The sequence below is a fragment of the Labeo rohita genome, chromosome 19, assembly GCF_022985175.1.
Source record: "Labeo rohita strain BAU-BD-2019 chromosome 19, IGBB_LRoh.1.0, whole genome shotgun sequence".
Taxonomy (NCBI): Eukaryota; Metazoa; Chordata; class Actinopteri; order Cypriniformes; family Cyprinidae; genus Labeo; species Labeo rohita.
Window position 1 is genome coordinate 10,815,686 of NC_066887.1, and position 23,475 is coordinate 10,839,160.

General features: G+C 37.6%; 1 protein-coding gene across 4 annotated transcripts in view; it reads right to left on the minus strand.

Moving 5' to 3' along the window:
* kiaa1522 (KIAA1522 ortholog) overlaps positions 1 to 6,781 on the minus strand; it is a 60,771-nt gene extending 53,990 nt beyond the window's left edge. The window contains exons 1-2 of one of the 4 annotated variants that reach the window (XM_051136798.1): positions 6,573 to 6,781; positions 3,614 to 3,909 (exon numbers count right to left, since the gene is read on the minus strand). In XM_051136798.1, coding sequence (XP_050992755.1) covers positions 3,614 to 3,851 — 238 coding nt within the window. In that variant the 5' untranslated portion in view covers positions 3,852 to 3,909; positions 6,573 to 6,781. Of the gene's footprint in view, positions 1 to 3,613; positions 3,910 to 6,297; positions 6,520 to 6,572 lie in introns of those variants that run through there. The other 3 variants (XM_051136796.1, XM_051136795.1, XM_051136797.1) reach the window with 3 other exon arrangements.
* Between the last annotated feature and the right edge of the window lie 16,694 nt (positions 6,782 to 23,475).

The following is a 23,475-nucleotide window of genomic DNA, read 5'->3' on the forward strand; positions in this document are numbered from 1 at the left end:
GCTATGAGAGGTTACTAAAGTGTTTCTAGGTGGTTTCTAGGTTTAACTTAAGTGTAGGGTGTTAGGATGTTGCTAGATTGTCTTGTGTGGTTGCTTGAACGTTGATAGGGTGTTGCTAGGAAGATATGGGAGGTTGCTAGGGTGTTTCTAGGAAGGTATGGGTGTTACTAAAGTGTTTCTAAATGTGATATCTAGGTTTTGCTTAATTGTAGGGTGTTAGGATGTTGCTAGCTTGTCTTGGGTGGTTGCTTGAGTGTTGATAGGGTGTTGCTAGGAAAATATGGGTGGCTGCTAGGGTGTTCCCAGAAAGTTATGGGTGGTTATTAAAGTGTTTCCTAGTGGTTTCTAGGTTTTGCTTAAGTGTAGGGTGTTAGGATGTTGCTAGCTTGTCTTGGGTAGTTGCTTGAGTGTTGATAGGGTGTTGCTAGGAAAATATGGGTGGTTGCTAGGGTGTTCCCAGAAAGTTATGGGTAGTTACGAAAGTGTTTCTTAGTGGTTTCTAGGTTTGCTTAAGTGTAGGGTGTTAAGATGTTGCTAGCTTGTCTTGGGTGGTTGCTTGAACATTGACAGCAGTGGTGGACGAAGTACACAAGTTGAGTACTTGAGTAAAAGTACAGATACGTATAATAATATATTACTCCAGTAAAAGTAAAAGTGCTCCTCTTTCAATTTTACTCGAGTGAAAGTACAAAAGTACCCGATTTTTTATGTACTTAAGTAAAAAAGTACTGATAGATTAATTTTGCAATTTTAAATAGGCTACTTAATTGAATTTTATATTAGCACATATTTTTTTATAATCCTACTGCTAAAAAAACCTGGGATTTTCCCAAAAAATAAATTTTTGTTGTTGATATGGACTATGTTGACGAGAGTGATATAGTAATATTCAATGTGCAGCTTACACTGCAATGTACCTGAGACAAAACAGATTTGACAATCATATTTTCAACAGTAAGAAAAAAAAGTGTTTTAAAGCTTGTTTTGCATAACGTCACAGTTATATATGACATGACAATAAGGCCTGAAGTTAGCAAGAACATTTTAAGGAAATATTTACATAATGATTATTTCCTTTCCTTTGATAATTACTGTAGTTACCATGATCTGAACATCACATCCTTTCTTTTTCCCTTGGATGTAATCTATCTAGGTGGTTGAATAAAAATATGTGGACTTTATATCTAAAAATGATCTCAACTTAGCACCAGCAACCTGCTAGACAGTTAGCATCAGCTAACAATATTTACTTATTTTCAGTATAGTTGAATAAACATTATATCTGTCTACTCCAGCTGATCCAAACAATATAAACATTTATACTGTTGCTAAACAATATAAAAACAGACGTCACGTAGGGCTAGCATTTTAATAGAACTGCTAACGTTACATCAGCAAGGAATATGAATGTGCATGAGTTATTTTATTTAAGCTGTTATTAAAATTTTTCGTTTTTGATGCGTCTGAATTCAAGCATTTCAGTGCGCTTAAACAGATCACCTTTTACAGCAGATGTAATTCATAAACAACGGACAGCTTTGACCTAAATATGATTTTCAGTTATAAAAATTAATACGAAAATTCGACCTTGGTAACTTACTTTTCGCAGCATCGGTCGCGCGCACACAAGATCTCCCAGTTTTTACTTGTGAATTCATTTGACTGGAGTCTCGCTCTAAACGGATCGCTTGAATCAATGAGTTGTCGACTCGAGAACAGCTGCAATCGGATCATTCCAATTCGTGAATGAATCGTTTGGTGCGATTGGCGAATCAGTTTAACAGGTTCATTGAAAAGAATCAGTTTGTTCATGAATCAGACACCGCTTGTGCGTCTCAGAGCACGTGATATTTTATAAGGAGTAACGATATGTTTATGAAATGTAGTGAAGTAAAAAGTACGATCTTACGCTTTGGAATGTAGTGAAGTAAAAGTGAAAGTTACTCAAAATAAAACTACTCCAGTAAAGTAAAGATACTTGAAAAATGTACTTAAGTACAGTAACGAATTACAACTACTTCGTTACTGCCCACCACTGATTGACAGGGTGTTGCTAGGAAGATATGGGTGGTTGCTAGGGTGTTTCTAGGAAGTTCTGGGTGTTGCTAAAGTGTTTCTAAATGTGATCTCTATGTTTGCTTAAGTGTAGGGTATTAGGATGTTGCTACTTTGTCTTAGGTAGTTGCTTGAGTGTTGACAGGGTGTTGCTAGGAAGATATGGGCAGTTGCTAAGGTGTTCCCAGGAAGTTTTGAGTGTTTGTTAAAGTGTTTCTAAGTGGTCTTTAGTTTTTTTCTTAATTGTGGGGTGTTAGGTTGTTGCTAACTTGTGTTGGGTGGTTGCGTGAGTGTTAATAGGGTGTTGCTAGGAGGATATGGCCAGTTGCTAGGGTGTTCACAGGAAGTTCTGAGTGGTTGCTAAAGTGTTTCTAAGTGGTTTCTAGGTTTTTGCTTAAGTGTACGGTGTTATGACATTGCTAGCTTGTCTTAGGTGGTTGTTTGAACGTTGATAGGGTGTTGCTAGGAAGATATGGGAGGTTGCTAGGGCATTGCTTGGAAGTTATGGATTCTTAGGGTGTTGCTAGGGTGTCCCAGGAAGTTCTGGGTGGTTGCTAGAGAGTTTCTAAGTGGTTGCTCAGTTTTTGTTTATGTGTAAGATGTGGGTGTTGCTAATGTGTTGTCGGTGGTTTAGTGAGTATTGACAGGATGTTGCTAAGAAGATATGGGCAGTTGCTAAGGTGTTGCTAGGGTGTTTCCAGGAAGTGCTGGGTGATTAATAGAATGTTTCTAAGTGGTTTCTCAGTTTTTGTTTACATGTAGGGTGTTGCTAGCATGTTGTGGTTTGTTGCTTGGGTGTTGCAAGAGCATTGCTAAGAACTTTTGGTTGGTTTCTAGGTTGTTTCTAGGTGAGTGCTGTGTTCTAGCATGTTTTGGGTGGCTATTTTGGTGTTGATAAGACAATACCTATTGATCAAACAGATCAAGCACACACACACACACACACACACCAGTCTGGTCAGCTATACTTGTAGGGACTCTTCACTCTTCTCTTCGTACAAACCATATTTTCTATTGCCCTACACCAACCCTACACTTAAACCGACCCATCACAGGAAATGTTCTGCATTATTACTTTCTCAAAAAAAAAAAAAAAAAAAAAAAAAAAAACTCATTCTGTATGATTTATAAGCTTTTGTACCCATAGGGACACATCAAAGCACATCAATGCTGTTTTGTCTTTGCAGTAGAAAAGTTGAACCCAAAGTAGGAAGTTATAAAGCAAAAAGAAACGACAAAAAACAGATAAGCCATTCCAGAGAAGACATGTCCTTGTGATTGTAGCCTAATCCTGCCTGAATAAGTGATGTCCCAGTGATAACCGTTCAAATACAAGAAAGAAATTCCATGTTCAAGGTTTGGACAGCCTGGCACCGGAGAACGTGGCTAAAACCCAACTGTATTGCATTTTGAAACCTTTCCTTCTATGGTATCAAAATCAGGCATCTCTGATTAGCATCAACTAATCCAAATCTTCAAAAACAAACCCAGAAATACGCAACTGGTTATACATACACTGCATTTATAGATACTGAAGCAAGCAAGAGTTCTTGCTTACCTTTAGAGTCACCACTGGCATGAATCGGTTTGGCTGTAGTGCTCTCTGCAGACCGTCCACATGGACCTCCTGACCTACTATGCCCATTACTGAGACTCCTCTTGCGTTTGCTACCCTTGAACCAGCTGAAAGCCCGGCCCAAAGATGAACCCTGTTTCTTCTTACTGGCCTGCTGTAGGGCCAGGATCTCAGTAATATCTTTGGGCACCAGATCCCCCACAGAGCTGCTCCTGGACATCCTGAGACCAATGACCACTGATCTCTGGCTGCTCTTGTATTCCACTCAAAACACCTGCCTCAACATCAACAGAGAAAAAAAAATGATTTACATTTCTGAAAAGAGGAAAAGCAATGGTGAGAAAATGTGTCACACATCCAAAGTTCCGAAATGTAACTTATGCACAGAATTTGAATATCGCATAAAACATTTGCGAATAAGCACCGACAAGTCAAAGAGAACAAAATCGTCACTTCCTGATAAACTGGCACTAAATATTACCAAGAAAAATAGGAGAAGCCACTGAATATAATAATTTTCATATAAATTACTTCCGGCTCAGAGTGAGCAGACAAAACACAAAAATGCGGTCATTGCTTTCGGAGGTGGATGCCTGCTGTTTGGGAACGCAGGTGTGTAAGACAGTTCTGGGAGGCAATTATATAGAAATACTTTGATGACAGACATTGCTCGGCATTTAAAAATGACCATGACAACATTTCAGATGCTGTGCAACAAGATTGGTCTGCTGGTTAGTCAGGTTATGCATCCCGTCGTGCAAAGTCACATGACTTTTTTGATGCACATAGAGGAATTTACACGGAAAACACATTTCCATCTTCTATTATTCGCATTATATATATATATTAAGAGATTTTTATTAGAAATTTGGCATTTCCATCACTCTTTTCTGATGTGATACTTCAAAATGCACATTAAAATAGGGTGATGGAAACATAGCTAGTGCCATGACATAAGCTGCATTTCCATTACCCTTCAAACTGTGCAAACTGAAATTGCAAACTGAAAATATGCCCAATGGAAACAAGCTAATTTCGCAAAAACTCCCATATATCGCAAAAAAGTTTTAACACCCGTAAGAGGTGTTTTTCAGGCAATATATCAAAAACTGCAGTGGAAACTTTTTTTCGCATTTACAGATCAGTGGGTGTACGTAAAAGTCATTCTTTAAAGTAATATAACCTCAAAAAAACACCTCATACGTAGCCGCTTTTAAGTACAAGGGGGGTTTCCTTGCCATTAATGCTTACTTACACTGTATTAAGACTCCACTCCAGCCGACCACTCCAGTCAATGATTGTATTTATACCAACCACACTGCAATCGTGCTGCTTCGTGAACAAAACATGCCTAGGTCTCCTTCGATTAAAAATAAAGGCTAGTGCAGTGGTTGGGATACACATAAACCTACCAACATCGTTCGTCCTGACTTAGCGTGAGAGGAATAAATTACGTTTTAGTCGCATAACTTCGGTTAATGAAGACATTGTAATTTCGTGATAGTTTTTTTATCGACATTTATAAAATATCGCAAAAGTTTTGTGCAAATCTGAAAACACACCTATTGTTTAATAAAACATGCAACAAATTTATAGTAATGTTCTGATTATATTCATGTTGGATTTATATGGTTTTAAAAAACCTTATGAGCCATTTTTAAGAAAAGTTTAAATGTGTTATAAATGTCTAGTGGTGTAACCTGAAAGTAATACCACTTTAAATACATGGGAATGTACACATCCTAGTTATTACTTTCAAAACCATTTTCATATTTTAAAAGTATTCTTTACAGATATCATGAATTACTAATTTAGAAATATTTGTTTCGGGACAGTTGCACCACATGACATTTTACCTGAACTAACTTACTTTGTCATACAATTATTTCAAATCATTTGATATTTTAAGAGACTTATTGACCCTGAAACAGTCAAGAAGGCCATGATGTGATATCCTGTTTTTATGGTTTTTGTGTGTAGGTTGCACCATGTGACTGCCATGGTGGGCGAAATTTTTTCCAAATATCAATAAGCAGCAAAGCTATAGCAAATATATATATAAAAAACTTATCTTTTAACTATTACCTACCCATAAAATCAGGTTTATAATAATGTTGAAGGTCTAATATCAGTCCTAACCCAAAATCAAAGTTATTAAAATCAAACTGCACTACATTTGTTACAGGCCCAGTCCCTATTGAGCAAACTGGGGTTGAAGACACAAATCATTGACCGAACGCTACTAGCCGAGATCTTTAACCATTACGCCACACTTCTGTGTAACAGAAGAAATGCTCACCAGCCACTTCAGCTCCTGTGTCTATATCAAGTCTCTCTTAGTACCCATAGAAACAGGGAATTCCGAGAAAAGTTACTATTACTCCCTCTCCAAAGATGCCTCACATGTGTTTTGTATCAGGTACTTGCAAGTCCCGTTTCAGCATTCACGTGCAAATGTAACGTCTACAGCCCTCATTCCCTGAAAACGTTTATTCGCGCTAAGCCGTCTAATCTCAGTCATGGTGTGAGAACTGGAGGTATGAGAGACAAAACAAAAGTAGAACAGCGTATGGAGGGAAAAACACACAATCTCATGCAAACGCAGGCAGTGAAGTTCCTCTCTCCCTGAGAAAATATGCAAGTAAACTCTACTATATCCAACTCACCCACAAGAACTTCAGTTTGCTGGTACTGACCATGTATTCTGTATTTCTCTCTCAATTTCTCAATCTTTCGGACACAGTGCAGTATTTCGACAGGAACAAAATCTCTGGATGCAGTAACACACACTCACACACCCCAATTATGCACTCACAAACTCAAACTCTCACACATCATCACACTAACTTACACAACTATGACTCAAAACAGTCGTCACATTCCCAAACACACATTTTATGTGGCTACACACACACAAGAGCACAAAAACACCAGAGGGTACCTTTCTTGCGTCCTTTTGTCTGCGTTTCTCAGTGTGTGTCTTGTCTTTGCTGCAGTGCTGTCTTGTACTGTTTATTCAGCTCTTTTTGGGTGAGTGGAGCTCCATGCTGGTCAGTCCTCCCCCTCCTGTCCTGTCTCCTGGTCACCATTCAGCGCAGTGCAGAGAGGAACTGCAGTTCACACGTGTATTCCACCCAACTATTTCACAATGACAGGCTGGCTCCCTCCCTCCCCGACTCTCTCCTCCTCCTATCTGTCTTTCTCTTTCTCTCTCTCACGCTCTCACCACAATGTACACACCATTTAACTTCTTTTTACCTTCACTTATCGCTCTTAGACATCGCTTTTATCCACTCCTCCTGTTTCCCTTCCCTATGCACTCATTAGTTTTTGTTAACTTACTATCTCATCCTAATCAGAGGTGGTGGAGGGACACCATCCTGTTCCCTGATGGGGAGGCTGGCTTTGGTTTCGAAGCATTGACGTGAAGCCAAAGTGTTCGACATATGAAAAACAGACAAGCGCTGCACATGCCACAGGTTCATTATGAGCTACAGGTGATTTATGGACTCTGAAACCTGAGATGTAGCATGTCTTCGGACATGATTGACAGGCTTAGAGGCATTTAGACTCTACAGCTGCGAGAGTGAGGCTAAAAGTAAAAGAAATAAGCCAAAACATGGGAAAATTTCCTCTTTTTGGCTCATGAACGTATTTGGAGATCAGCCACATTTATGAGTATATGTTTTTTCTATTAAATCAGATAGGAGAATTTCAAATAAAGTGCAATTTATTGTAAAGACAGATAGGACAAGCACATTTTTAAAGCAAAACAGACTAAATAAAGGTTTTTTAAATTATAAAACAATAGATATACTGTTTAAAAAGAAGAAGGAAGACAAAAATATCTGAACATTTTGTAGTTGTGAAATGCTAGTGGATCATGTTAACGTTAACTGAAATAACAAAATAAAATAAAAAAAAACATATTTTATTTCTATGTAATGGAAACGCACCTATTGTTTAATAAAATGTGTCAAATTCATAGAAATGTGCTGATTATTTCATGTTGGTTTCATATGGTTTTGAAAAACGTTATGAACCATTTTTAAGAAAAGTTAAATGTCTCAAAAATGTCAAGTGGTGTAACCATAAAGTAACACCACTTTGAATACATGGGAAGGTCGCATCCTAATTATTACTTTCAAAAACATTTTTTAAATGTAAAAAAATGTTCTTTAGAGATATCATGACTAATTCATAAATATCCATTTTGGGACAGTTGCACCACATGACATTTTACAACCTTTACAACGTAGCTTGTCATACAATTATGTCAAATCATTTGAACTATATAGACGTTTAAAAAAAAAACGGAACAATGAAAATGATAAAAACACACAAAAGTATTTTAACTTAACTTATCAAAAAAATTAAATTTGGAAAAAAATAATATTAATAAACTGTATAATAGCATTAAAAATGATACTAAACTAAAACTGGGTTGCTCCGATAGGACACCTGTGTGGACTTTAAGGGAACTGACTTTATACATCCACTTTATCACCATCATCTTGAGACCAGCTGGTTAAAAGTAAGGTTAGATGTGAGAAACTGTCTAGAACCAATTGTTTGCAGATGCTACTTTTATATTTAGTATCTTATAGGCAATATAGAGTGGCTCAGGAGTCCAAATACTTTTGGGGCCACTCTCTACCTTAATGAGGTCTGGTAACCAGTGGCAACGGTTAGAAGAGGGTATGTGCAGGGACTTGTCTCCTTAATGTACCGAGTAGCTCTTTAACCTCTGACGGTGCTTCACCCACTAGGGAATTTTCTCTGGAACTTCGAGGGCTTGGTTGCTGTGAATTCGCTATGTTTCGTTCTTTCGCAGCACAGAGAAGCCACAGAAAGCAGGCTAAGAATAGCGGAGCTAATAGTGATGTCATGTCCCGTGGGAAATGGTGGCGGGGGATCTGTTACCCGACTCATCTGGTTTCATTTTAAAGCCTGGCTGACGGTGAGCTAACTCAGAGATGTGAACGTTGCCGATTTGACATCATCCTCTGGGATGATGTTTCCTGTCTGTTGCTAATGGTGTCATGTTTATTGTAAATGCTAAGGGTAGTTTATGGACTAAGGAAGCCAATTTATTAACCTGCTATTCTTATGTTTGAGGATGTGCATTATTCAGAAACAACAAATAAAAATATGTATTTTGTTCAGATTTGTTTTTTAAATTAAGTAATGTTGCATTAAAATGATCAAAAGTGACTATGAAGCCCAATACAATAAAATTGTAGGCTGTAGGCTGATATACAGTCATATCGCACGTCTACGAGTGTAATATTGCATTTATACAACAGTTCGATGGCACAAGTGTGTAAATACATAAGAAACAACAACGGAGTGTCTTTAATACCCTCTTTTGTGCTAACTATTTCCTTCCACCACAGATTCAAATCTAAAGTTGACATTTAACAGCAGAGCCCAAGCCTCTGTTACTAATTTGAAAACGTCACTTTAGAACTGGGAATGTAGGAACATTGAGTTGCTTCATTACAAGCTTACTGTATTACTGTATTAAAAGCTAACTGTTATGTAGAGTATTATGAGAGAGAGATGGACTAAACGAATGTGATACAGTATTAATTTTCATATTCACAATAAAACATTAGTTTGAATGTTCGCTGAGGAAAGCGTTATCTTTGTCGAACTATTCTTTTATCTGTTAAGGGTGATTTCCGATGACAGCGTTGCTCAGTAAATTTGTTGGCTGCATCTTACAAGGTGTTGTTGAAAGTAAAAATAACTTCCTGGTTTACAACCCTGTTTCAGTCTCTTTCAATATAAAAGTCTTTACTGTTGACCACAAAAATAGTCTCGTTGCCATCTAATGTCAAAGTAACGTAACTAAAATCACCCTCACGAACACACACACCTTTTCCCAATACTATATACTATTATTAAATACTACTAGTATTTATATAAAATAATATTTAGTGAAGAATAATATTTATTGGAGCTCACATGTCCGAAAACCTCAAAGCAAATTTTCAAATAGACTCTTATTAACAAACCGCATATTTGAAGTCTAAAGTATTCTGTGAAGTCACAGTATTCTGCCATGTACATTGTTGCCTAAAGAACTCTTAAAACTACATTTTGTGACACAAAAACAGTATTACTTATAAAATTATAGTGGATTTGGGCATCTGCCATGACACTCGCTGTGAGAAATACCACAATCAGAGTGATACGGTTGGAGTTCTGATATCGCTAGATTATCGCACTCCTCTCAGCCAATCAGATTCGAGGACCAGACAGAACCTTTGTGTGTGTGTATATATAAATGAATGGTGGCTCTGCCACCTGATTCATTCATATGGTATGTTAGTGTGAAACGGCAGGGCTCTTGATTCGTCCTGTGGGATTCTTCAGAGACGTGTCAAAGCATTCTGTCAATGTTTACTCTAGAGTCTCACAAACAATCTGATTCTGAGTTCCTTTTATCTGAAACCTATCTGAGAGACAACAAACTATGCATGTCTCTAAAATGACAGCATTATTTCAGCCTCTGCAAAGACATAAATCTTTGTTGTCTGCTCCAGCCCTTCATGAACTATGTTTAATGTGTTGTCGATGTATTTTCCACCACGCCATGGCCATTTGCAGGAAAATTTAGTGACTGTAAACAGAGATAAGGGAGACGTGTGTGTCAGGAAATGTACCCAGGACGACTCAATATGCTCTGTAAACACATGACTGCTTATTCTCAGAGCGTGTTTGACTTTCTTTTTGCTTTGAAAAGCACAGATGGAGAACCTCGGGCCCTGGCCTCCTTCCTCGCACTGGGCTGGACCAGTTATGATCCAGTAAATCAGCACTATCTAGGGATCACAATCTGGATCTGTTTTCTAGGGTCACGGAGTGAAGATACAGTACATGCAACACAATTTTTATTAATCCAACCACAAATTGCAGTCAGACATGATCATTAACCATTGCAGGACCACAGAGTTCATGTGTCGCTTAAAACAAGGTTAAAAAATGACACGGACGTTCTGTCAGCCACCTCTGTATTGTACAAGAGAGTGAGAGAGAGGACTTGTGGGGCATTGGGTGGGGTTACTGTGAGTCAGACTTAAACTCAGTCCCTATGAACACATTGAAATGTTTAAATGTTGCTATAGCAACTATGAAGAAAACAGTCATTCTCTTGCCTTCACAAAAGCCTCAGTGTTTTGTTGTGAAAGTATGGAGCTCAGTCTGTGGGTATATTTTGAGTACTACTATACACAAACATTTACCACTAGAAGAAACTCAACCATGCCAGATTCTTTGATCACTGGTTTGCATTGGGAAAATGGAACGTTTCCTCATTCCCAACTAGATAAATCAAGCCTTTCTCAAGGTTTCCAAAAAATTGCTTATGAAAAACATTTATTTTTAGATTTAACCAAAGTGATTTACAAATCAGCAAAGCACAAGCAATTCGTCATACAGGAGATAATGTAGTAGCATTTGTTGCTACATACAGTGCAGCTCAATGCCAGAGAAGACACTTGCTTCCGTCTTGAATCCATCAGTGGAGACTGAAGGTCGAGCTACTCAACCTGACCTCATGGGAAAACTATTTAATGAGGTGCTGCTTTTGTATTAATTTATACAATCTGCAAGATACGAAAAAGTATGATTTCATACAAATTAGCCTCCAATTTGCCAAAATGTAAAATAGTTACAAATTGTGAGTGAGACTGTGTTGAGATATTAAACACCACCCTCAGGTTCCTGCTCTGGCTGTGGTAATCATCAACCATGAACCATCTGTGATAAATATCCTAACAGGTATTACACAGTTGGTTTATGCTCTCTGCCAGAAAGCCAGCATTTGTGGTTGTTATGAATTTTTAAAGGCCTTCAGTTATTCTCCTTTTTCAGTGTCTTCTCAGGCTGTAAAGTTGCCTTACCTTATGCTCAAGTCTTGATTTCGTTTTGGTGGTGTACTAGAACATGCTCTCATGCTTGGTGGTTCGAAAAACGCATTATTTTTTTATTACAATATCTTTCTCCCCAGCCTGGCACAAATGGCTCGATTAGTTCCGGGTTTGATGAAGGCCCGCCTTCTGAAAAACTACATGTGTTGTGATTGGTTAGCTGTCCCAGTGCGTTGTGATTGGCGAACAGCTTAGGCGGTGTTTCAGTACTGCCACACCCCTTGTCAAAGCAGCAAATTGCGTCTGCTCTGTTACAGTTAAGGATATATTAAGGTATAGTTGACGCTATACAGTAGTGCTGGGTCCTATGGTCAGCCTGCGAGATCCCCGATACATGATATTATCAAGCTAATTTATTTAATTATTTACATACACTGTTAAAAATAAAGGTGCTTCACAATGCCACAGAAGAACCTTTTTTGTCTAAATGGTTCCATAAAAAACCTTTAACATCTACAGAACCTTTCTGTTTCACAAAAGGTTCTTTGTGGTGAAAGAAGGTTCTTCAGATTATAAAAAAGTAAGAAAGAGATGGTTCTTTAAAGAACTTTTGACTGAATGGTTCTTTATGGAACCAAAAATGGTTCTTCTATGGCATCACTGTAAAGAACCTTTTAAAGCGCCTTTATTTGTAAGAGTGTACTTAGTTTCATTGCCCGAAACCAGCTGCAGTATAAGGCTAAAAGCAGCCTAATGTTTTTAATATGATCTAATTTGTATTTAACATGACAACAATTGAATAAAAACATTGTAAATTACTAATTATAATGCTTACATTTCCTTAGTTATTCAAAAAGCAGCTATAGAAAATGAGAAAAGAACATTAACATTATCAAAGAACATCATCACTGATTAGCCTAGCCTAGCACAAGCTTATGCATTTAAAAAAACACTCATGTTACAAGTGAAGCTATCTATACTGTATGATGAAGACATCTCTTACCACAAACTGTACACGTCTGTGGCACGTTACGGCTCTGACGTGGCCACCAGGTGTTGGAGTGGACTTCGAGATTTGGAACTTTGTAGATCTTTTTTTATGCCCAAACATACACATCACACACTGACTAAAATTCAAAAAGTGAAAAAGCATAATAGGACCCCTTTTAAAGCTGTCAAACTTTGAAACTTGGTGCAGAACTTAACTTAAAGGGACAGTTAACCCAAAAATTCTGTTATTAATTACTCACCCTCATGACATTCCAAACCTATAAGACTTTCGTTCACCTTCAGAACACAAATTAAGATATTTTTAATGAAATCCCAGAGCTTTCTGACCCTATAAAACAGCTATGAAAATACTTTTTGTGCGTAAAGAAAAAAATAACGACTTTATTGAACAACTTCTTCTCTTCTGTGTCAGTCTTTGACGTGCGTTCATGAGAGCATTACAAAGTATGCATGTGGCGCTGCTAACGCAGGAGCCAGTGTTCTGAAATAGAACCCATATGCGCTATGCCCTGTTTACAAGCAGAAGACGACGTATGGTATAAAACAGTCTTCGTAAACATGTCTGACAATTTCGACAGAGGATGACTTGAATTTGTTTGCACAGCCTTGCTTATTTGAACCAAAATATACAGACAATGAACTAAGAGAGATTAACTTTCTACGTCCTGTGTCAGATTTCATCAAAAATACCTTATGTGTTCTGAAGGTGAACGAAGGTCTTATGGAATGACATGAGGGTGAGTAATTAATGACAGAATTTTCATTTTAGGGTGAACTATCCCTTTATTAAAAGTTTATTAAAAGACCCTTTTTATTATTTTTATTATTTTTTTCTGATAATAAAATTCAATAAAGTCATGTTTTTTTTTCTATCAGCTATTTAGAATCTAAAGTGACGGCAGATTGCAAATTAATCACTCTTTTGATCCACTTGGTCAAACAAGTTTACAAAAAGGCCTGAAATTGTTTGTGATTCACTATTCGCCATTCACAATTCTTTAGGAGAGTTCACTCACGCACTGGACCATTTGCAGTGGTTTTTCACACAAAAAATATTTTATTACACAGAAAACAAAAAAGAGCACCATAAGGTAGATATTTACCAACAAAACTTGCAAATGTTCAACAACGAAGCAGCTTTTTATTGCATGCGCAGCTTGTGAAAGATTCTGTACTGCAGGTAAAGGTGATTTATATCCATTTATATCTAAAACTATGGGCAGAATAAATAAAATACGGGCAGACTTCATTGCTGTTGGGCCTGTGCCACAGTACTGATGAAATGTTAGAAACACCCATGTGTTCGGCTCATCCAGTAAACCAGGTAAATTTCACAAGGTTGTAAGAGATGTGACGCAAAGCATTTTATTTACATAGAGCAAATTCCACCCACAGAACTATACTGGTAGTGCAGATCCAAGAGTTCACTGACCTGAAAAATTCTGTAAACAAGATTTTAGACAGCTTTACAGCTCAATTCATGTAAATGCTTTGAAGAAATATGAGGTTCACATATAACAGTAATTCATTAAATATAAAACAGCCAACAGCTGTAGCTTATCACAACAACAAGAGTCAAAATACGTTCTTTAAACCATAAAAGTTCTATTAGGTACTTAGTCTCTACTGTAATTTTCTCTTTAAATCCCTGTAGCGTATAAGCAATATAACAACTCAAAAACAAGCCCCCTTTACACAGGTGCTTTCCGTAAATCTCCCACCACTCCCATGGATGGGAGCTGAGGCAACAGCCAGGAAATCCCGCCTGTCCACTGGGTTAAGCCCTCCTCTCCCAGCATTGTATTATCCCTCTCTCCCTGTCTTTGTCCTCTGCAGACTGGATTTCCTTCTGTACCACCGAGCCACACAGCCAGTGACACAATTGCAAATACATACAATTGCACAAACCAATCACATATGAGCAGAGGTCACAACACACAAACACAATTCACGCATTATCCAAGCTGTACAGTAACAATGACATATTAATTATATTGTTGCATAATTCTTTTTGTGAAACACAAAAATAGATACTTCGAAGAATGTTCATGCTCCTCCTTTCCATAGCAAAATAATACAGTGACCAAAGGCTGAAGCAGCTCCAACTTTTCTGTAATTCCACTGAAAAAAGAAAGCTGTGATTCTGTGACAGAATTTACATTTTTGGGTAAACTATTAATTTAAGACATAACTTAACTATAGCAAAGATACAGACACAGAACACTAATACACTGTGAACTTTTGTTGCGCATATGCGGTCCAGCCAAACCCCAGCAGGCCCCAGACGGGTGCTCTAGTACCACAGCTTTAGCCCTAATGAGACTCACATAGTTTCAGTGCACACTCATTACTCTGTCACAAGAATCATGGAGAAAGTACATCTTGGCAAATGTCCCCATTTTTTTTTTTTATCTCCTTCATCAAGCCAGAGCTCCAAAATGAAACGCATGGAGTGTTTCAATTAGACATTCTGGCCTGTGATGAACACTTTGATTTAGAGGCTTCCGTGCCTTCATGCCTCTGTCTGTAACAAGGCACTGATGTGCCAAGCTCCCGGAGCATCACAGATTTAACACTTTAATACTAGCACTCAATTAGTTCACCAGTCTTCCAGTGGCTGGTCAAATCATGTCTGCAGACTGTTTCCCAAACAGTCCAGCATGAATAACCCATCCTTATTAAAAGGATGGTTCACCCAAAAATGAAAATTATGTCATTAATTGCTCACCCTCATGTTGTTCCAAACCCGTAAGACCTTCATTCTTCTTCAGAACACAAATTAAGATATTTTTGATAAAAATCCAAGAGCTTTCTGACTCTCCATAAACAGCAAGGGTCCTTCCATGTTTAAGTTTGTTGTTTTTAAGTTAGCTTGTAAGCTAACAAGATAGCTGACTAGTTTTGCACAATGCTAGCCAGTTAGCCTGCCAGCCTAAGCCTAGGACACACCAAGTCGATGTCGTTTATTGGGCAATGTCGGGTGGTTTTTGAGCATCTGTCAGCTTTAAAGGGGTCCTATTATGCTCTTTTACAAAGTCTTGATTTTGTTTTGGGGGTGTACTTGAACATACTTTCATGCTTGGTGAATACATTATTTTTCTCATAATTTACATTATTACAATACATTTCTCACAGCCTGGTACTAATAGCTTGATTAGTTCTGGGTTTGATAAAGGCCCGCCTTCCGAAAAATGAAATGTGTTGTGATTGGTTAGCTGTCTCACTGCGTTGCGATTGGCGAACAGGTATTTCAGTACTGCCACACCCCTCTTGTCAAAGCAAGTTCCGTGTACAACTGTTAGTGCAAGCTAGATTAAAGTGATTCTTACATTTTAAATATGGATATTTTTCTTACAAAAATGCATCGATTCACTACAGGGGGCCTTTATTGACCCCCAGAGCCATGTGAGGCACTTTTTATTATAGATGGATGCACATTTTTGGACTTGGTTTGGACTGATGAAGAGAAACACCCGTTTTAAAGCTTGGGAGTGCCAGGATAATTTTTAATATAACTCTGATTGCATTCGTCTGAAAGAAGGAAGTCATATACACCTAGGATGCATGGAGGGTGAGTAAATAATACGCTAGTAGTGCTGGGTCCTATCGTCAGCCTGCGAGATTGCCAATACATGATATTATCGCTGTAGTTCTTGAAAAGAGATTTTTTAAAAATGAAATATCTCCCTTTGGAGTGGACTTTGAGATTTGTAACTTTGTAGATCTTTTTTATGCCCAAAGATACACACCACACACTCACTAAAATTCAAAAAGTGAAAAAGCATAATAGCACCCCTTTAAATTTTTTAGGTGTGTTCCACATCATTGGCTCTAGTCGGACGCCGTTAGCTGTTTTTCGACTGATGCTGTACATCGAATCGGTGGTGGAGCTAATTGACGAGAAAGAGATCTCAATTGGCTATTCAGCTTAGTGAATGAGCACACAAGAAAAAAACGACACTGACAAAAGCAAACCAATTACAGAGTAAAGACAGAACAAACAGACAACTGTTGTCATTCTAGCCATTCCCACAAGAAGACAACCAAGGGCTGATAATGCCAGTGCCATTTGCAGCTCCATCAGTAATGTTTGTTAAGTCATACTTGTTTTGTATATCCAAAGTTCTAGCTGTTTGAATGCTAAATACAGACTACTGCCACCTGCTGGTATGGAAGAGTTATGTTCTCTCAAGCAAGCACAGAGCGTACATGTTAGTTGGCCAATGGCTATAGTCTGTCTGGTGTGTTCTAGTGAAAGTATTTTTGAATTGACACAGAGCGAAATGAGGCAATGCCACAGTCGGCTTTCCTTAGGAAAATAGGGGTTTAAACTTTTACCTTTTGAGGTACAACAGCTTGTCGCTGTAGCAGTCCCCTTAAAAGGACATCTTGGTACCTTTCTTACCCATAATTGGTACATATTAGTACCTTAAGGGTACGTATTACTACTCTAAGGTACTACTATGTACATATTAGGGGTAAAAAAAGGTACAAATATGTCCTTTTGAGGGTACTGCGACAAGCTTTTGTACCTCAAAAGGTAAAATTTTAAACCCCTATTTTTCTGTGTTCTTTGCTGTTAGCTTGGAGCGTCCCTACCCTTAGCATACAAGTAAAACCCGGAATACACAAAACTTCAGAAGAAATAGCAGCGACAAAAGCAGATGGTGTTGTTGCCTGGCGTCAGCGGTGTCTGGACCAAAAAGCTGAGCTTGAACACACCGCACAGACTACAGCCAACTGCTAACTAGCATGTGTGTTCTGTGCCTGCGTGTAAAGAAACTCAAAATATTTGAATATTGGAATGCTCAGGTTAGATGATGTAACACTAGACCAGCATTCTGTGTGTCATCTCTATTAATTGAAAAGTAGTTTGACCAATAGAGTGCAGGCATTGTACATAATCAACCAATCGTGGCATGCAAGAAGGTGGAAACTACAGAAACAATGCTAAAACGTATACATGTAAGAGGACCGTATAGAGTGTATCAATAGGAAAACAAACCCAAAACCTCGACATTTTAGGCAAATTAGATAAACCACCCAGGACATGTCTGGGAAAAAGAGGATGTGAAGGTTATCTTATGCTAGTCAATAAGCCTGCAGGTAAGGTTTTATCCAAAAAACTAATTCTATTTGCTAATAGATAATGGCATTTTGATTGCTGAGAAGATATTATAATAATATGCATATGTTTTTAAACAGACAAAATAATCCTTCTTCTGGTCCAAGGAGATACTGTTGGAGGACAAAATCGTTTTTACCTTTGTAAGAAAGGAGTAAAATATTCCAACTGTTCAACTTTCGTGATACTTAAAGTTTCCAATAACTGATACTCTTCACCAAAGAGGGATATATTTCAATGCAAGCTACAGCAAAATAAATACATTTGGCCAAAAGTGTAATAGGATAATGATCTGCAAACCAAATTGGGAACAAATTCCATGTTCACAAGCATGTGCAAGCAAGATTTTAAGCCATCCGACCACTTCCAGGTTGGAGGAGCACATCTGGCTGGATGCTCTGCGTCTGAGGCTGTATATGCCTACAGAGCCAAACCAATGACTCACAGCAATGTGGCTGTGACAAGAAACCACTGCTTGAAGGCAGGAGACAAAAGAACTTCATAACCTCACCCTTTTCATAACATCAGACAATCAGAAAGATATGGCTAAAATCACTGTTTACTACAGACAGAAAAGCTGGAACTGTACAGACACATTCAACCTTGATGCTATTGCAGAGATATTATTAACAATGCGTATTTATTGTTTGTTTGTCGTTTTCCTTCTCCCCTGTCATTCTTTGCTGAATGTTATGGTCTTTGAGAGAGGTCAAATAGGCTTATTTATTATCCTTTCATTCTGTTCGCTCTGTTCAGACACAGGCACTGGTCCAGGCATGATGTTTGGTCTCTCTCTTTTTTTCCTACTCTATTTAAAAGACACGCTGAGAGGCCAAATGTCCTGAAATTCCTGGACTTTGCTCCATTTGCACAACAAAAAAGTACAAGGAAAGATACCAATCATTGTTTTTATGTCCGTTTTTCTTCTCAGACCTAAAAATAAAAGCCTGGAAAAATGTACAAAGATTTTGGAGAGTTTAATTACGGCCCACACTAAAGAATCTTGAACACACAATGGATTCTTTTAAACAGTGGAGGTCTATGACAACTCGGCTTGGAGTTGTCAGTATGCAGATGTACAAAACCTGGTGAGAAAGTGGACAGAATATTCCCAGGCCTTGGCTTCTCAGTGCTCCTCTGGGCATTATGTGGTTAAGCATCCCAGTAAACACATGAATGCTTTTGTTTGTCACTCTTTCCATTCTGTTATTCATTTATGCTTTGTTTGATCCATATTTAAACGCTGGTTGCCTGAAATAATCCCACAATTTTGTTTATTTTGCAATAATGACTGCACATAATCTCCACTTATGACATAACATGAAATGTTGATTTTAATTTATTTAAATGATTTTATCTTGCAGGTCTTTCAACAAGATGAACACTATGGAAAATTAAAAGTTTACATGACAATGATTTACACAACACAGTTTTTCCTTTTCCCTTTTCGCAAAAACAACTAAAAACGCTGTATTATGCATGCCAGGCTAGTAGTTGGCGATGTCACTTTGTAAAGAAACAGTACTGTGCACATACCTATGGACTGAACACCTAATACGTCATCATTTTCACAAATTCCAGTTTACACAGTGACGATAACAGTATTGTTTTGAACAATATTTGTTTTAAACTTTGTTGTAGTGTAAATAAAAGCCAACAGATCAAATGTTTTGCTTTCAGTTGAAGATGGTGTCATGTATACAAACCCTTATATATGTCTGTTTCTATGGATAAGTTAGCATTACATTAATGGTCCGTAAAGTATTTTCAAAACCATTTTACACTAGTTGTGAGTGCGGGTGGGAGATATACAGGTAGACATGATTAACCGGTAGAGATTTTGGACTATTGCCTCCATAGCAGTTACAGGCTCACGTAACATTGTTGTGCTATGTGGTCACGAAAACTAATCGTTTGCATGCGTTTTTAAACATTGCTGTTTAAAAACAAGTAATTTTAAGCCACTGAATCATTTGGCTATATACGCGCTGTCTGACTGTTTCTGAGATGAGTATTGAGTGGAGTTATTTTTGCCGCTTTATAGTCCTTGAACGGTTAAACACACTTTGCATGTGTCAAAATGCCTGTCTTTTCAAGTGAAATCAAAGAGCTGAGAAAGAAAACACATGTGTAACAGTATATTGGATTTGGGTAGGTCTTAGAGTGATAGCAGTCTAATATTCCTGCTGTCTGTCATTTATGTTAATCAAACAACAAAAGAAAGAAAATCACTTTTGTAACTTAAATAAGATGAAATACATATTTAATTTACACAATGATGAATATGCAGTGTTCTTATACATTTGATTACGTTATACAATGTATGTAGTAGGGCTGCCCTCGACTAAATATTTTTCTGGTCAACTAGTAATCGTTCATTTTAAGCATTAGTCGACTATTAGTCGCACATTTATTCATAAGCCATATAAATCATAATAACAAGCCTTTAATTGCCTACATAGCCTAATAAGATAAACTAGTGCTTTCTTCGTTGTTGGCTTAAGAGATAAAGTTGGCGACACTGACTCATCATCTCCGCAGTAGCGATGTGCCTGTATGCACGTTTCATATGGATTACATAATCTGAGAATATTTGTTTGCTATTTGAATTAATTCGTTTGAAAGTAGACATTTCACTCTCTATAGATATATTTTTCACAGAGTTTCGTAGTTTAGTGCTCAAGTTCACAGAGACCGAAACGGCAGAAAGCGCATCTTGTTTGCTTTAATTATTTTACAAAAGCGCAACGTCTCGTTATTGTGAGTGCACACAAATAAACAGAGTCTTTAAAGATTTAAAAGATGTATTACTTTTATCTGTATGAGCAAAAATGACGGAGTATTTTAAGAGCAAGTGACCGCACCAGCGCCTCCATCTGTCATGCAGTATAAGCACGCTACTTTTCAGCCTCCACACTACGGACACATTTGAATAGTGCACATTTTTCTAGGTTAACATTAGATTCAGTGGCTATGTAATGTTATAAATAAAATAATACAATTTTGGTTGACTTTTAGGGGGCAGCCCTAGTATGTAGCATTTCTAGATTTGGTCTTGAGAACAAATTTGCAGTACAGTTACCCAATCTTTGAGCGTTCCACGTGATGTCCATTCAGAGGTCAGGGGTCTGAAAGGACAGTTTGCAATATACTGCTGTGTTTATGCTGTTACCTTAACAGCAGGTTACAACACAAAATGAAAGACCGCATTTGTAATCTAAACCCTCTTGTTAGCTAGTGGACATCCTTCAGTGTGTATATATACTTGTCAGAAAACGAGGCAATACATTTCCATTTTGTTTTAGTATTTGAGCTGCATTTGCAGCCACATAATGAACTGAAAGGTACCAAGGTGTAAAAGGAGGTATGTGATGGACCTGAGTCTACTGTTTTTGTAAATTTTTAGAAACAAAAACTGCATTTATCACAAATGTTTTATGGGGAGAACATTTAACCAGCTACTTGGTTTTTATTTGTTCAGTCTATTTTTTGACTGTCAACCCAGTCGAGGTGCTATTTGTTAGACATACGATGCAGTTCATTTGTCTTAAATGGACTGCTGTGTGTACAATATTTCAAATTCTTTAAACTTACGTAGCTCACTTTTTCTACACACTGATAAGGAGTGTTATTCACATTTACACATACAGCTGACACAGTGTAAATGTGTTACACCCTCCTGTTCAAAAACTTTAAAGTCCAAAACAGACCATTATCAACATAACATATCTTTCATATCAAGTATGTGGAATGTTAAGTGACTGTTGTTTTTAAAAATCCCATCAACTCTAATCTCTCTTCTCATTTTAGTTTAAATCTTCAATCACATCTTATACTCCTCTTACTGATTCAGGTGTCAGGGGGCTGATCCGACTGACCCGTCTTCAAGAATTCCCTCTTACGCAATCACTATCATGGTAGAAAAAACGTCAGCTGTCATAAGCTATTTTATTACTGCAATGAAAACAGCTGCACTAAAAATCCCAGCAGATAGTTTTTGATCATATCTGACCGTCAGGAGAGTTGACCTCATCCACATCCACTGAAATAAATTGAGGAGACCAGTTGAAAGCAGAGGCAGAGAACGTAAATCTCTCCAGATCACATTGATCTGCTCATCTCCAGCATTCTTTGACTTCCAAAAACTCTATGTCCATTTATGGTTAACTTACCAGATGAGCTTTTTAGCCTGTGCCATGTTTTTTCTAACACTGGGACTCAAAGTATTTTAGTTTCTTTGATATTTCTGCATTTAATTCACTATAGTCTATCACTTCAAAAATTCTCATCATACAATCCAGTGCTCTTGCAGATATATGTTTTGTGGGAAATTTGTGTGGGTTTTTTTTTAGATCAAAAATGATATGTGGATCTTAAAAGGAACATAATGATGTGTTATTTACTTGGCAGGTGTATTTGCTTCAGTTGTAACCCACACAAAACATCATGAGAGAGTTATCTGATGTTTGAGAATGTTGTCGTGTCGGTTCAGGCTGTTATTTTCAGACGTAAGGTAAGATTGTTTATCACAACCATCTTTTCTTTTCATGTGAAACTGATGCTTCAGTGTTGTTTTCAAGAGCCGTAGACTGATACATGTGCTTGTGAAAAGCATGTTTTTATCATGCAGTGCCATTCAATGCTAAAATGTTCTTTGAGATAAGCAGATATTTTCTTTAAGACTGTCTTAGACTGGCTTTTCTTGGAACGCACGCGTTGAGTTTCCATTAACAACACAATCTAAGAAAAATCTGACAGCCAGCAATAAATAAAAGATCACAATGCTCATCTGGCACCGCAGACAGACTTTTCCAAGAGTTATAGTTCTCTGAAGACTTTCATAATAATATAACTCTGACCAAAAATTAAAATGGCACGCACAGAATTTTAGGCTGCAATTCAAAACATGTCAGGGATGTTCATTTAAGTTAATATTGCAATGTTGACCACATAAGCACAAACAGCTACAGTACAGACAAGTAATGTTTTTGTTTTGGCTTGCTTTTTGCTTTCTATTGGACTGGACTTGTGAGGCTTAAACCATGTTGTAATGGGAATTGCTCAATGAAGATGATGTCATGATGACAACACTAACCGGTTGATGGCATCACAACAACACTATTGGCCCTAAGCCTATCACTAGCGAAAATATACATGAATATTTGTGTTATGCAAATATGTGAATAAATGAAAAATGTGAATTGAATATCTTGAGCTCAGCTGTGATGTGAACAGCAGACAGTATTAGTAAAAGTAAAAAATAAAAATAAAATGAATCCATTCAGCCGATCTCCGGGTCTGGTGGTAGCACTTTTAGCATAGCTTAGCATAGATTATTGAATCCGATTAGACCGTTAGCACCTCGTTCAAAAATGACCAAAGAGTTTCTATATTTTTCCTATTTAAAACTTACTCTTCTGTAGTTACATCGTGTACAAAGACGGACGCAAAATGAAAAGTTGCGATTTTCTAGGTCGATATGGCTAGGAGCTATACTCACATTTCGCCGTAATAATCAAGGAACTTTGCTGCCGTACCATGGGGGCAGCAGGTGCATATTACGCAGTCGTCAACTCAGCCAGCTGCAACTCTGCATCTACACAAACTTAGTGCCGGTCTTTCTGTCCGTCTTAGTACACGATGTAACTACAGAAGAGTCAAGTTTTAAATAGGAAAAATACCGTCATTATATATGGTCATTTTTGAACAAGATGCTATCGGTCTAATCAGATTTAATGATTTATGCTAAGCTATGCTAAAAGTGCTACCGCCAGACCCGGAGATCAGCTGAATGGATTCAAAAATGGTAAAACTCAGCAGTTTACCTCTAG